At 46.7% G+C, this 14,319-nt stretch overlaps 3 protein-coding genes across 5 annotated transcripts in view; all 3 read right to left on the bottom strand.

Annotated features, from left to right (window-relative positions):
- The window catches only part of LOC137463273 (anthrax toxin receptor 1-like), a 37,605-nt gene extending 34,778 nt beyond the window's left edge, over nucleotides 1–2,827 (bottom strand). Inside the window, exon 1 of the mRNA XM_068174368.1 lies at nucleotides 2,164–2,827. Within this exon, the coding sequence (XP_068030469.1) occupies nucleotides 2,164–2,315 (152 nt within the window). The 5' untranslated portion in view covers nucleotides 2,316–2,827. The remainder of the gene's footprint in view (nucleotides 1–2,163) is intronic.
- A 2,494-nt stretch (nucleotides 2,828–5,321) lies between these two features.
- Nucleotides 5,322–14,319, bottom strand: part of LOC137463284 (gastrokine-1-like) — a 33,843-nt gene continuing 24,845 nt past the window's right edge. For both annotated transcript variants that reach the window (XM_068174384.1, XM_068174383.1), the window contains exons 3-6: nucleotides 6,551–6,691; nucleotides 6,309–6,419; nucleotides 5,822–5,963; nucleotides 5,322–5,410 (exon numbers count right to left, since the gene is read on the bottom strand). In XM_068174384.1, the coding sequence (XP_068030485.1) occupies nucleotides 5,322–5,410; nucleotides 5,822–5,963; nucleotides 6,309–6,419; nucleotides 6,551–6,691 (483 nt within the window). The remainder of the gene's footprint in view (nucleotides 5,411–5,821; nucleotides 5,964–6,308; nucleotides 6,420–6,550; nucleotides 6,692–14,319) is intronic.
- LOC137463282 (gastrokine-1-like) overlaps nucleotides 10,570–14,319 on the bottom strand; it is a 64,947-nt gene continuing 61,197 nt past the window's right edge. The window contains exons 1-6 of one of the 2 annotated variants that reach the window (XM_068174380.1): nucleotides 14,148–14,291; nucleotides 13,490–13,593; nucleotides 12,886–13,026; nucleotides 12,557–12,667; nucleotides 11,422–11,560; nucleotides 10,570–10,829 (exon numbers count right to left, since the gene is read on the bottom strand). In XM_068174380.1, coding sequence (XP_068030481.1) covers nucleotides 10,741–10,829; nucleotides 11,422–11,560; nucleotides 12,557–12,667; nucleotides 12,886–13,026; nucleotides 13,490–13,593; nucleotides 14,148–14,190 — 627 coding nt within the window. In that variant the 5' untranslated portion in view covers nucleotides 14,191–14,291 and the 3' untranslated portion in view covers nucleotides 10,570–10,740. Of the gene's footprint in view, nucleotides 10,830–11,421; nucleotides 11,561–12,556; nucleotides 12,668–12,885; nucleotides 13,027–13,489; nucleotides 13,594–14,147; nucleotides 14,292–14,319 lie in introns of those variants that run through there. The other variant, XM_068174379.1, reaches the window with a different exon arrangement.

Raw genomic sequence — 14,319 nt, 5'->3', positions numbered from 1 at the left:
GAGAAATCCTTCAGTCCTGCTTCAGCTCCCAGGGCAATGCAGCTGACAGAAGCTCCCTGCAGCACAAATCATGCTCTGGGTTTGTTTGGGTTCAGGTTTTTTCCATTTGTAGCAATAGAGCTATTCCAATTAATAACTGAAAATGAATCAGCCAGGTAGATCTTTCCACAGAATAAAATAAATAAATAAATCTTCCCCCTGGAGCATTAGGACAGCTGGCACACTGAAGCAGCCGGTGCCTCGGCGTTCGATTTTACCCAGTATTTTGTAATAAAGGGTTATGTAATTCCAAGTCATTTATACAAATGGAATGTGGGAGCTACTGCAAAACACTCCAGAGGATCAGTCAGAAACTTCATCTGTGAGCACTTTTGGCAACGTGCAAATACCTTCCTGTCTCTGAAATTTATGGTTATTAATGTCAGTGCCATGGCTCTGGCAGGCATCACCTCCAGTATTTCCAAGCCTTTGGTTCAAAAGAACTGCTCTTGATCAAGAAAAGCAGGACAATCATTTCAGCTAGTATTTTTTAAAGTTTTTTTTTGTCTTTTTTTTAAATTGTTGTATTGCTTTAGTAAGAAGCTTTCCAAAGCTCAGCACAAAATGATTCCACATTGCTCCATCCACATCTGAAAAAAGCAGCACTCCTACAGTGCCAAGGAGGTGACAGTGCCACAATTAGTGATGAAAAAGTGAGGTAGGAAGTTATCTCCAGCACAAGCAGCTAAACAGTCAAAATATGCATTTGATTAACAGAAGAAACAAAGAAAGTGTGACTCAGCTAGGGAAAATAAAGCTCTTTAAATGAGGCACTCGAGCTGTTCTCCATCCCAGCAGCTGAATTCAGCCCCCTCCGAAGGGAGTAGCCCCTCTCTGGGCTGGTTTGTACCAAAGCTGCTGCTTTGGGCACAGGGACAGGGACACAGGGACAGCGACACGGCTCGGGGGCACGAGCAGAGCTCCCTGCTCTCTTCCCAGCCCTGGAGCTGGTGCCTGCAGGAACAATTCTGCACTCCCTGCTCTCTTCCCAGCCCTGGAGCTGGTGCCTGCAGGAACAATTCTGCACTCCCTGCTCTCTTCCCAGCCCTGGAATTGGTGCCTGCAGGAACAATTCTGCACTCCCTGCTCTCTTCCCAGCCCTGGAGCTGGTGCCTGCAGGAACAATTCTGCACTCCCTGCTCTCTTCCCAGCCCTGGAATTGGTGCCTGCAGGAACAATTCTGCACTCCCTGCTCTCTTCCCAGCCCTGGAGCTGGTGCCTGCAGGAACAATTCTGCACTCCCTGCACATCCCAGCCCTGGAGTTGGTGTCTGCAAGAACAATTCTGCACTCCCTGCTCTCTTCCCAGCCCTGGAGTTGGTGCCTGCAGGAACAATTCTGCACTCCCTGCTCTCTTCCCAGCCCTGGAGCTGGTGCCTGCAGGAACAATTCTGCACTCCCTGCTCTCTTCCCAGCCCTGGAATTGGTGCCTGCAGGAACAATTCTGCACTCCCTGCACATCCCAGCCCTGGAGTTGGTGCCTGCAGGAACAATTCTGCACTCTCTGCTCTCTTCCCAGCCCTGGAATTGGTGCCTGCAGGAACAATTCTGCTCTCCCTGCACATCCCAGCCCTGGAGCTGGTGCCTGCAGGAACAATTCTGCACTCCCTGCACATCCCAGCCCTGGAGTTGGTGCCTGCAGGAACAATTCTGCACTCCCTGCACATCCCAGCCCTGGAGCTCGTGCCTGCAGGAACAATTCTGCACTCCCTGCTCTCTTCCCAGCCCTGGAATTGGTGCCTGCAGGAACAATTCTGCACTCCCTGCTCTCGGGGGAGCCCCAGCCTCCCCGGCTCACGGGGAAAGCAGAGGGGACCCGGGTGCTGCCCTGCTCCCAGGCACTGTTTTAAGAAACTCCAGTTCAGTACACACAAAGCTCCCGCACCGGGAACATCTGTACCGATGTGACTCCAGAGCACAGCGGGATTTGGGCACCGGACCTTCCAAAGAAATTACCACAACAATAACAGAGCGAGCAGTCAGGAGCTGCAGAGGTCCCCTGGGGACACAGTGACTTCTACAAAACCCAAATGCAAAGAAAACCTGCTCGGTATCAGCGTGTGCCCTTCCAGCCCGTGCCTAGCCAAAGAGCTCTGTGAAAAAGAACAAAGCAGGACTGACTTACTTGTCCAGGATGAAATACAAATCAAATCCTCCGTAGCAGGCAGGACCACCATTCTCTCTCTTCCCACCGTGTCCATCACAGGTGAGTGTAAAAATTGCTAGGAAGGCACACTTGAAGCCAAATCTCAAGATGCTTTGCTTTGCAATGGCCATTATATCCAGAGAGGAGGAGAAAAAGAAATCTCTTCTTCCAAGGCTCCTTTATTTCACAGGTTTCTCCACAAAAGCCATTCAATGACCTTTAAAAGCTGTAGATATATACTGTATTCCTTAAAACTCCACTTGCCTCAGTTGTCCACGGGAATTGCAAGACTTTCCCCCTTGTTTCCCTTGCACTTCTGTTTCTTGGTTTCAGATTTCAAGATGCACAATACTGTATTTCACTTTTTTTTTTTTTTTTTTTTAAAGGGACTTGACCCTCAGTCTCCCTTGCAGCTCTCGGAAAGCAGCACCATTGTTTGCCAAGAGCAGCAGCAGCCTCCTCACAAATCTCGCTTTGTCACGGACTTCAGAAAATACAGGGAGGGTTTGTGGCTTTTCCTCCCCCCTTCCCCCCTTAATTATTATTGTTATTATTAAAGATGGCAAGCTCTGCTTTTCCGCAGCAGAAGCAGCTCAGAGAATGCCATCTCGCGGCCAGAACTCGAGCACGTTAACAGCTGTACCGGGACAGAGGCTGAGCGCTCCCAGCACCGAATCCCAGCCTGGGCTGCGTTAGGACGGACCTAAAGCCCAGCCCAGCCCTGCCCCGGCAGGGACACCTCCCGCTGTCCCAGGGGGCTCCAAGCCCTGTCCAGCCTGGCCTTGGGCACTGCCAGGGGTCCAGGGGAGCCACAGCTGCTCTGGGAATTCCAGCCCAGCCCCATCCCATCCTCACAGGGAGGAATTCCTTCCCAACATCCCATTAACCCTGCCCTCAAGGCCGTTCCCCCTCGTCTTGTCACTACATCTTTGTTTTCCACACAGCCAGAAGAGATGTGCAGAGACACCTCCGTTCCCCACATAGGCAACATCTGAGTTTAAAGCCCTTCAAAAACTTGGGGCAGCTTCACAGGAGTGAAAAGCCACGCCAGGCTTCCTGCCTTGCATCGTCTCACTCCTGAGGAGCACTCAGCAGTGCCTGTGCCTAGCAAAGTCTGCCCCAAATCAGCACTCTCACCCAACTCAGCTCAACCTCTAAAGCCTAAACTCTGTTCCAAGGAAACTCAGTGGAAAATGTAACTCCACCTGCACTCACCTCTCTTGTCTCCTTCCACAAACAGCACCACAGGCTCTAAAAGCAGACAGGACAGCTCAAAAGGAGCACCACCCCCTGAGAGGAAGCCCCTGGTACCTCCAGCTCAGCTTTTACTGGTACAGGAGCTCCCAAATTTCCCTCCCAGACCCTCAGGCTACACCAATCTCCTAAGTGCTAAGCAGCTTCAGTGGGGGTTTCAGGGGATGCAATGCACCTGTGTCAGGCTTTCCAGCTGCCCTGCACTGCTTAAAGCATTACATTTGTCCTTAAAACATCCTTAGCCAAAGCTGGAGGAGGAGATCAGATTCTCTGTGGGTTCAGAGTGACTCGAGGCCCAGGAAAGCTTGGGGAAAAGCCAAGGAATGAAGCATCAGATGGAGCTGTGAGTGCTCTGAGATGGAGGGAGCTGCTGACCAAGGGAACACTGAGCTTTACCCTGAAATTCTGAATTTCTTCAGGGCTAATCCTCTTCATATGCCTGCCTCAAGAGTGTGTATTTTTGTTTATGATCTGGTAAGAGCAGCACCAACACTCCGGCTCATGTGGGACACAGGAGGGGTGTTGGAATTTGTCTGCCCTTTCCCCCCTCAATAAAAATGCCAAAAACAAAAACATGAAGATTGCAGGTTGTGTGTGAGAGACCTCGGGAAGACTGAGTGTGTTCTAGGCTCTGTGTGAGAGGCAATAACGAGGTGTTTTAATTGCACACAGCTGTGCAAAGGCTAATTAAGCTCCAGCTGGTGCCTTTGGGTTTGGGAGCACCTTTGGGTGACTCTGGGGTGTTCCCTTTGGCTCCCAGGTGTCTGACCTGGATGATGGGTAGTGGCTTTTGTCAACATCTAAAAATCACATTCCCTGTTTTCCAGGGGACCTCAGGAAGCTGTCACAGCACCGTGTGGAAGCTCCCACACTCCCCAGTGTTATTGTCACAATGAAATGATCACTGCACAGGAATTCCTGCCCGCTGCAGGCACCTTAGAGTCCCCGGCTGTGTCTGCAGTGCTGGAACTCAGCACAGCTGTGCTGGAACTGGCCCCACTGCACTCTCCTGGTGCTCTGGGACAGCAGACTCCTCTGGATGGGAGTTGAGAGCCTTTTCCATCTCAGCTGTGCAACTCGAGGCTGACACTCAGTGGCCAAGAGGATTTTTTTCTTCCCTGGACTGCTGCAATTTTTCAAGGGATCAGGAGCTCCCTGGGGTGAAAACGTCTCCACTGACTGCCATAGGCTGATCCAGACCTCCCCAGAAGGTGAGGAGGCTCCTCAACAGCCCCAGTGCATTGATGATGCCATGGTGTGAGGCAGCACAGCAGAGGCTGAGTGGCTCAGCTCGGGGCATGCTGCCATTGTGGTTAGACAAAAGGAAATACTCAGCCTTGATTGTAAAGATTTGAGCAACAGGAATCTCAGCCTTGCTTTATGTTAGGGACAGAACAACTCTGTAAAACCCACAAAGGAGACCTCCCTTCCTCTAAAAAAGGCAACTTCATTGCTTTGCAGTCCTTTTCTTCTGGCTTTTGTGCCCCCTGAAACAAGATTTTTAATGAGAAGCATCTTTCCCCAAGCAGGGAAGGAAGGTCCTACCTGTGAGTGCCTTGTTTGTACCAAGGGGCCTGCCCAGCTCTCTGGGTGTGCTGAGATGAAAAGATCAATGGAAGGGCTCAAATGGGGCAAAATATTTTCGTGGAGGTGTTCTTAGATGAAAAATGGTAGAGTAACGACAAACAGGCTGGGGTTATTCCATGATGAAGAAATTTAATTGATAGCTCTGCCCACCAACTGATCTGTTCCAATACTCAATCCTCAGGAAGGAGCCTCTTGAAAGAAGAGATGCCAGGGAATAACTCCAGCAGGGTTGGCTTTGAGCAGCAGCTGCAAGGCTGGTGCTGGAGCATCCCCACAAGGCTCAAGAAATGCATGATTTACACAAAGTTATCATTATGGCAGTAGGTGAGGGCCAGATATTGAAGGACATCGAGCTTGATGCATGATCCAAGATTGAATTGGGGTCCTTCAAAAACCAGAAAAGAAAAGCAATTACCATGAGACATAGATTAAGATGCTGTTAAGTGCTATGGGCCAAGTCAGCTCTGAGCTGAAGGACAGAGGTGCTTAGAACCACCCTTTCTATTGACTGGGTATTTCAGGGGAGTTCAGTGTGAGCTGAAACACTCTGGGACCAAAACCTCCTTAACCTTCCTGAGAAGGATCTGTAAGGGTTTTGCTTGGGTCATTTATGGGGGCTGTGACCCCACCCTGTTCCAGTCCTGATCTGCAAACATGTTGACCCCTTTGTAGAACTGCTGCAGCCCTTGGTTACTGTGTGACTCAAGGTGGAAGAGCAGCAATTGTGCATTGTTCATTCTCCAAGGAAAACAAATGCCAGGTCACTTAGAGACAGAATTGCTTTGCTTGCACTCACCATGAACTTCATAAGCCACATAGGTGGTGAGTCCACTGCACATGGAGAAGATGTCTGGTCCATATGATTCGAGGTCACGAATAATTCTCTTCACGAGGGTGAATGTGATCTCCTTTGTAGGGGGTCTTGGACGATTCTGGTTCTAAACATCAAAAACCAGCGTTCAGCAAGATCCATGCTGTTTAACTCTAGGCATATTCCCAGCTTTAGTTGTGATAAACATTTTAAGAATAATCTAACTGAGCTACAACATTGGCCAAACATGTAAACCCTCCACTGGAAGCATCTGAACAACGGTATTCCAATTTTCAAAAGTTTAAAGTCACATTGTTGTAAAATGTCAGTGAAATTCATAAAAATATCTAATTAATGGTGTGACAAACCTGGTCTTTAAAGAACCTGTTGGTTTTGAAAATAGCAAGGCCTCACATATCAGTACACCTTGCATTAAGTACAGCTTTCCTAGTAACTTTCTTTTCAATCTTACCCTGATGTCTGCAGCCAGCTGGGGAAGTGCATCAAAGCTGGGCATCTCTTTTCTGTTCATTATGGAAATGTAGCAAGCTCTCTCTGGCAGCACTTTGGTTGCCATAAAGCCCTGTAAAATAAAGTTATTGAGCACTCGGAATGTAATCATTAATACTGGAATTTGATACCTATTAAAGAAAGTAAAAAAAGCAGTTTTTACTGAATGTATGAGCCACTCTCTGAACAAGGGACTGCACTCACCGTGTCGTAGTTCCAGATGGTTTTCCAGTACCCATGGTTGGTCTTTTGCTCAATACTTGCCACCAGCCATTTCTTATTGATGGTCATAATTTGGTAGCCTCCACCAATGGAGATTTTCTTGCTTACTTCAGTCTGTTGATGCTAGAAAAACAAATGAAATAACACTTAGGCTTTCAAGTGATTATCTGCCCAAGGCTTTAGAAAAATGAAAGGTTCAAGGAGATCTCTGAAGCGGGGAGCATAGAAAGAGCAGCAATGTGGAAATTGTTTCATTTGTACTCACGTAATCAGCAAGGGCTGGATTCAGGACGAGTCCAAGAAGGACTACAGTCAAAATCTGAAATGAAAATCAAATACAAAATGTAACTGCAACTCTGGCTGACAAATCTGGTCATGACAATCCTCCTTCCCTTTTCCTAATCTGATGTTTAAGGATCCTCCTTGGATCCTTTTTTTGCTTTCAACTTGGGATTGCATCAGTGCCCCCAAAGGGAGGCACCCTTGCTTTACCCCAGGGTGCTCAAAGTAGACACTTTGCACACTTGCTCTCTCAAGAGCTGAATCTCAAGTTGTTTCTCAGACCTGTGCAGGCACACACAGCTATTTTACAAGAGGGAGGAGAAAGCTTTTCCATTTCTTCTGCTTCTGGCATTACAGGGAAGGGCTTGATGCACTATACAACACTAGTGCAGTGCTCCAGTGGTGCAAAAGCGTTGACAAGAATGGGCATGGATTAGGCTTCCTGGTTTCTGAATCATGAACAGCCGAGCCGTGAAGAAATCCTTACCTCCTCAGCTCCTCTGGGGAGCAGGGGCTGAGCTGCTCCTTCTGGAGGAGCACGGTGGCCCCAGAGAAAGCCTTAGTGCTCCAGAGAGGCAGAAGCCCTTCTGAGAGCCAAAGGAATGGGTTTGAATCAAAGTTTGAGTTTGTAAGGAAGAAAAGCATGCATACTTACAGGGAGATGCATCCTGACTGCAGAGCTGATGCTGCTGAAAGCAGAATAAATGATGTGAGCCTCCCACCTTTTATTTGTTTTCAGAATTAGGTGTGGAAGGGCTGAATGCTGCAATAAAATTATTTTGTCATTTGTTTTCCTGCTGCATGTCCCCTGATAATTATTTCCTGGTGTAACTACTTTATAACTGTGGGGATTGTACTTTTGGAAATATTGATCTGCTGGAGTCTGGTGATTATGAGGTACGAATCTGTTGGTAGGCAAAAAAAAAAAAAAAAAAAAAGGTTTTTTGCCTCCTCCAGCAATGCCACGTGTATGACATTTCTCCTGCTCAAGCATAACCCCAGTGCCAGAGAGGTGTGAACTTTCATTGTGGTGCTCCTTGGAGCTTTTCTTGATGTTCCTGTTTTTGGGACAGATTAAAAGAAGTAAGGGTTTAGCTTTGTGGATTCCCAGCAGTGTTTCTCTCAATAGAGCTTTAGATGCAGTATCCATGTTTTGGGGAATTATTGCTCTTGGAGATCAGATTAAAGGGGAGATGGTTTCTGGCCTCAGAGGGGAGGCTGGGAAGCCCATCTGGGAAGCCCACAAGAGCCATCAGTGCTCTTGTGTCAGACTTTACACTCAGGCTTTACCCTGACCTGGTTTTCATGACTGTACTGGGAACTGTGAGAGGGAAACGTGGGAGAGACACTGCTCATATCAGGAATATTGCTTACCTGACCCAGGCAGGGAACAAGGGACAATCACTCATCCCCTGACAGCCCTGGAACATTATCTACCTGTATCACAGCCTGAGTGGAACGGCACCATTGTTAACAACTCTCGGCCAGGGCACAAATCTCCTGGGAATTAAGGACAACCATCTCCTGACTCCATGAACAGCTGTGCTGAGGGGGGCCTTTGAGCTGCCCTGGACTGCAGTGGGCTCCACGAGCATCTCCCGTGGAGTGGGATGCCTCCTGGAGCTTGCAAAGCCTCGGGTCAGTACTCAAAAGACTTCCTGAAGACTGGGCTGGTATCCCCCACTCCTCGAGACTCAACCCTCACCCACTGAGAAAGGCAAAGGCGCTTGACCCATTCCAGTGAACCCCTGGGGAATTTTTAACAGGTCCTTTTGCACACATTGATAGAGGTGTAAACAGCTCTGGGCCTGTGTGTGTGCAGAGGAGTGATTAGGGTATGAATGTTGCTATCTTGAATCTGTATTTCAGCCTTTGTTGCAATTGTAGTAAACACTATTGAATCTCCTTGTAAATGAGTCAGTGTTTAAATGCTCTTAAACCCTTTGCACCCTCACCCTTTGCAGCCCTGGACTCTGTGTTTGGCATTCTGAAGTGATTTTAATTTGATTTTCCTTTGCAGGTTTCATCTATGCAGTAAGCGACAGACAAACCCTTGCCATTGAATGCTGTACTTCCACAAACTGATGTTGAAACCTGCTCTTTAAGTGACTGAAACCACTCATTCACAACACCCTGGCAGCTAGAGCAGGAGCCAGGAAACCACCAAGAAAAGAAGCAATCACAACCTGAAAGGAGCATTTGAATTTCACAACATTTTAACATTGTGACTAATTATCTTGCATCAAATTATTTTCTGTCTTAAAATAATTCTGACTTCCAGTTTACTTTGTGGACAGGCTCAGCACTTTCTGCAGTGGGATCCAGCTGAAGAGGATTTAAGTATGCAGGAGAATTATTTGTTATGATGATAAATTCATTTGTGTTAACTGTTGTGAACAATTATTATCATGGAGACATTCCCTTGAATGCTGAACTGGTCCAAATTTTCATTTTAAAGGATTTTGATGAGGAGGGTCTGGGTGCTCATGGGGTCTCTCATGTCTCATGGTTCTCCTCAGCTCTCAGCAGACAGCTGAGCCCTAACTTTATGAGACTTGCTGAGACTGTTGATTTTCCTCTGAGTGGTGAAGGAGAGAATATTGTCCAGTGGATGTGTCACGAGTGTGTGTCACCCCTGGAACACAGCACTTCTCTCTTTCATGTTTGAGCATGTAGAGTTCCATCCCTGCCAAAAGGGAGATTTCTCCCCTGCAGTCCCCACCCCTTTGGCATTTTCACTTTGTCAGAAATCGCTAAGAGTTCTCTCAGTGCCAAGAAAAGCTCAAAACCATTTAAAAGCAGCCCAGCCTTAAGAGTTTTATGAGAAAGTGATAGGTATACTTACAGGGAACTTCATTTGGATGGCAGGCCAGGCCAGCTCTGCTGCTAATTGATGTGTACTCTTACTTTTTATACATAATATCCCAAAGTTAAATCTGAAAATGGGTTTGCCTTATTGGCAGGTGCCCTGTGTTCACAGAAGCATGACGAGTTTCCTGGGGAAGTGCTTTGATAAGAGGAGGCTTTGATACCTGCCTGATTGAATTCATGGCATACAGGGAGGTGAGAGAAAAGTGGTCATGGTAAGCTCAGTGTATTGAACAGCCACTTTTAAATGAAAAACAATGACCATCAGAAGCAGAGCACAGATTCCTAGTAAACTTGTAGTGATGCTTTGTGCCAATGTGCACCTGATTATGAACTAAGGGCTGATTTGAGTATGCCGGAAACTGAGGGATGGTGTTGGTACTAAAGGCAGATTTGCATTCACCTGGATAACTTGGGGCATCTTGCCATTTTTGTTAAACAAAAGGAAATAATCTTGATTGTAAAGATTTGAGCAACAGGAATCCCAACCTTGCCTTATTTTAGGGACAGAACAACTCTGTAAATCCCACAAAGGAGACTCCTCTTCCCCTAAAGAAGGCAAATTCACTCCTTTGCCCTTCTTTCTTTCTGCATTTTGTGCCTCCTGTATCAAGATTCTTAATGTGAGGCATCTTTCCCCAAACAGGGAAGGAAGGTCCTAACTGTGAATGCCTTGTTTCTACCATACACACCCTGGGGCTTGCCCAGCTCTTTGTCTGTGCCCTGTGTTGAGAGCTGGCAATGAAAAGAGCATTTGAAGGGCTCAAATGGGGCAGAAGGGAGACAATAAAAATATTTTTGTGGAGAGTTCTTAGATGATAAAGGGTAGAGTAATAACAAACAGGCTGGAGTTAATACATAATGAAGGACTTTATTTGAAAGATGTGGCCACCAGTTATCTGTATCAGCATCTAAATCCCCAAGACCATCTCTAAAAGGAGTTGTGAGGGAAGAATTGCATCAGGGTTTGCCTTGGGCAGCAGCTCGGATCCTCTGTTCTTGATTGAAGAAAGATAAGGTTTTCAGGCCTTGATATTGCCACCACAATAATTCAGGTCCACAAGTTTGAGAACATCAAGTGAGATACATGATCCCTGATTCTGCTGGGGTCCTATACAAACAACATCAAAAAAAGGAAAAATAAAAGGAAAAAAAGAAAAAGAGGCACTGGCTTAGAGGCTGTTAAGTGCTCTGTGCATTCACTGACAGCCCTTAAACCTGGCATTGAAAAGGCAAACTTGCCTTTTCAATCACATTGAGCCCTTTCAGCTGCCAAAGCAAGCTTAAAGCAAAGCAAGCAGTGAGTACGTGGAACTACTGCTAAGCCAGAATGCAACAGCTGGAGTCTGAGCTGCAGAGAGTTTTCCAAAAGAGAGTTTGAGACCATCAGCTTGGAGAGAGCCTCGGAATACTTTGATGGTGCCTCAGGATTAACTCCTCTGAGTAAAAGAATTACTTGAATATATTTCAAAAGAATATAGTTTTTGACGTCAATACAAGAACCTCTGTGATTAAGAAACTGACACCGACTCAGTAGATTTATACACATCTCCAAAGCAGCAGCTGCTCTCCTACAAGGATGTGTGTTTGTTGCTTACTCTGTGTCAGTCTCAAGGTGGAAGAGCAGAAATTGTGCATTGTTAATTCCCAAGGGAAACAAATGCCAGGTCACTTAGAGACAGAATTGCTTTGCTTGCACTCACCATGAACTTCAGAAGCCATGTAGGTGGTGAGTCCACTGCACATGGAGAAAACATCTGATCCATAAGACTGGAGATTGCTGACCAGTCCATTGGTGACAAAAGTGATCTTCTTGGTAGGTCTTCCAAGACCAACCTGGTTCTAAAGAAAAAATACCAGCGGTCAGCAAGATCAGTGCCAGGAGCTGGTTCCTCCAAGGGCTATTCCTCACTCTGGAAGGATGACTCGGGGCTGGGTGTTGGAGTCCCAACTGCCTTTAGAAAAGCCTTTCAGTCCCTGGGGACTGTGCGCCCACTAGCTAGCCCTGAAGGCAGCTCCAAAGACAGGTGGTTCTAAGGGAGTCAAGGTGCAGGAGCCTGAGGGGAAGTGCTGAAGAGGAGTAGAGGAGTGCAGCCGCTCTGTGGAGCCAGAGCTCCTTCCAAGGCACTTGCTCAGTCGCTGCCCTCGCCCCTCAGGGGCACTCGGGCTGCGGCTGGCAGGAGAAGTCTCCTCCTGATTCCCTTCTGCCCTACTGGTCTTCCTGCTATTGAAAGTGTGGTTTTTTTACAGACTCAGTTCTCAGACTTCAGTGGAAGCCAGTGTTTAGCAAAGGTGAATATGCTGAATGCTGAGATGATTTTTATAATGTCTGTGCTAATGTGGATGGCTGAACTAAAGAAACATTGTGCATAATTTTCTTCAAAATGTTTGAAACTTACTAAAATATTTTTCTATACAATTATTTGTTCTTCCTCAATTAGATCTTCTGAAGAAAAAATATTTTTCTATAATTTGAGAATGAGACTTTATGAAACATACGTAGCAAAGAATCTAAAGTCTTGGTTACTAAGGTAGTATAAAAAGTCAATTGAAACAATTATTTAAATCACTCTAAAAATTATCTATCTAATCTGGGACTTGAACTCAACATGATGAACCTGCACTAAAGGCATCTAAATGAGGATATTGTAATTTTTCAAAGCCTTCAAAAGATGTACCTGAAAAACATCACTGAAAATATCCATGAAAATAACCATTAAAATGGCTTTTAATTTACCAATTGGTTAAGAGGGTTTTGAAAACAGCAGTGTTTCAGGCATAAAAAGGAATTTCAAATAAAGTACAATATTCCAAGCAACTGCTGACTTTGAATCTTACCCTGCTCTCTGAAGCATATCGGACGAGGGCATCAAAGGTGGGCATCTCATTTCTGTTCATGGTGGAAATGTAGCACGTTCTCTCTTGCACCACTTTGGTTGCAATGATGCCCTGTAAAAAGAGTTATTGAGCACTTGCAGTTTGGTTTTCCACCCAAAAAGACGGGATAGACTCTTGACTAACAAGAGTAAGAAATGCTGAGAGGTTCTGCCCCTAATCTTGGACTCAGGACAGTGAGAATATAGAAACATGCCCTGTCCCTGGGTCAGCTGTGCCAAGAGCCAGTCTCCCAGTAAACTTTTTGAAGGAGCCCCCTCCCTGCCACTCACCGTGTTGTAGTTCCAGATGGTTTTCCATGAGAGCTGCTCGCTCCTTTGCTCGATAATCACCTCACGTGTTTGGCTACTGAGGGTCATGTTTTGGTAAACACACGCACCAGAGAAATGGCAGTTGTTACCCGTCTGCTGAGACTGAAAAGCCAAGGGAAAGCAGATATTTAGCCTTTGCAGGGAGACAGTGATGTCCCCAAGGCTTCTGAAAAATCCCTGCTGCAATGGAAGAAGTGCTGCCCACCAGGGAGTGCCTGCCCTGCCCTCAGCCTTTTCCAAAGGACCCAGAATCAAGGCAGTGGCAGTGGGCAGTGGCCATAAGAATTCTTTTCATGGATTCAGTGAATCATTGCTGCATCTGACAGCTGTCATCTGCGGCCTTTAGAGGTTGATGCACGCTAGCTCACTGGCCAGAGTAAATCCACGCTTAAGGCCCTGAACAGAAACTTCTAATGACCCATTTCTAGTTCAGCATCTGCACCCTCAGGTGGAACCTTTCAAAAGAGGAGATGTCAGGCAAGAAGGGCATCAGGGTTGGCTTTGGGCAGCAGCTTTGAGCCCCCCAAAATGGTTTAAAAATTCTAAGGGACTGAGGTTTTCTCACCTGTCCGTTGCCATGGAAATTACCAGTGCAGTACTTCAGATCCACGACTCTCAGAACATCGATGGTAATGCATGATCCAAGATTCACCTGGGGTCCTTGGAAACCTGGAAAAGACAAAACCCCTTGAGCTGATGCCTAAGACTTGGCTGACCTTCTACAGGAGGGTGGTGGTGTTGCTCAGAGCCAGACAGGTTCTGAAGAATAGCTGCTGGGGGAATGTTTGAGCTGTGCAAGGGACAGATTCTCTTGGAGTCCCCAAAGAGCACCGGCTCTGTGGCTCGGCCAGGAATGCTCACAAAGACCTGCTCTTGAACACCCTTTGGGATTTCCTGTGCAGAAATCGGGGCTCTATTGCACTTTGTCCTGAGAGTCCCAATGGCTGGGCATTGCATGGTGAGGCTGCTGCCGGTCCATGGGCCCAGACTAATTAAGATCACTGGAAAGGAACTGTAAGGTTTGGTTTGGATAATTTATGGGGACTGTGACCCCACCCTGTTCCAGTCCTGATCTGCAAAGATGTTGAACCCTTTGTGCAACTACTGCAGCCCTTGGTTTCTGTCTGACTCAAGGTGGAAGAGGAGCATTTGTGCAATGGTCATTCTCCAAGGGAAACAAATGCCAGGTCACTTAGAGACAGAATTGCTTTGCTTGCACTCACCATGAACTTCATAAGCCATGTAGGTGGTGAGTCCACTGCACATGGAGAAAACATCTGATCCATAAGACTGGAGGTTGCTGACCAATGCACTGGCAACAAAGGTGATCTTCTTGGTAGGTCTTCCAAAACCAATCTGATTCCAAAGAATAAATTACAGCAATCAGCAAGATTA

The sequence above is a fragment of the Anomalospiza imberbis genome, chromosome 28 (assembly GCF_031753505.1).
Source record: "Anomalospiza imberbis isolate Cuckoo-Finch-1a 21T00152 chromosome 28, ASM3175350v1, whole genome shotgun sequence".
NCBI lineage: Eukaryota > Metazoa > Chordata > Aves > Passeriformes > Viduidae > Anomalospiza > Anomalospiza imberbis.
The sequence above is the reverse complement of the archived record's forward strand: the minus strand, read 5'-3'. Positions and strand labels throughout refer to the sequence as shown.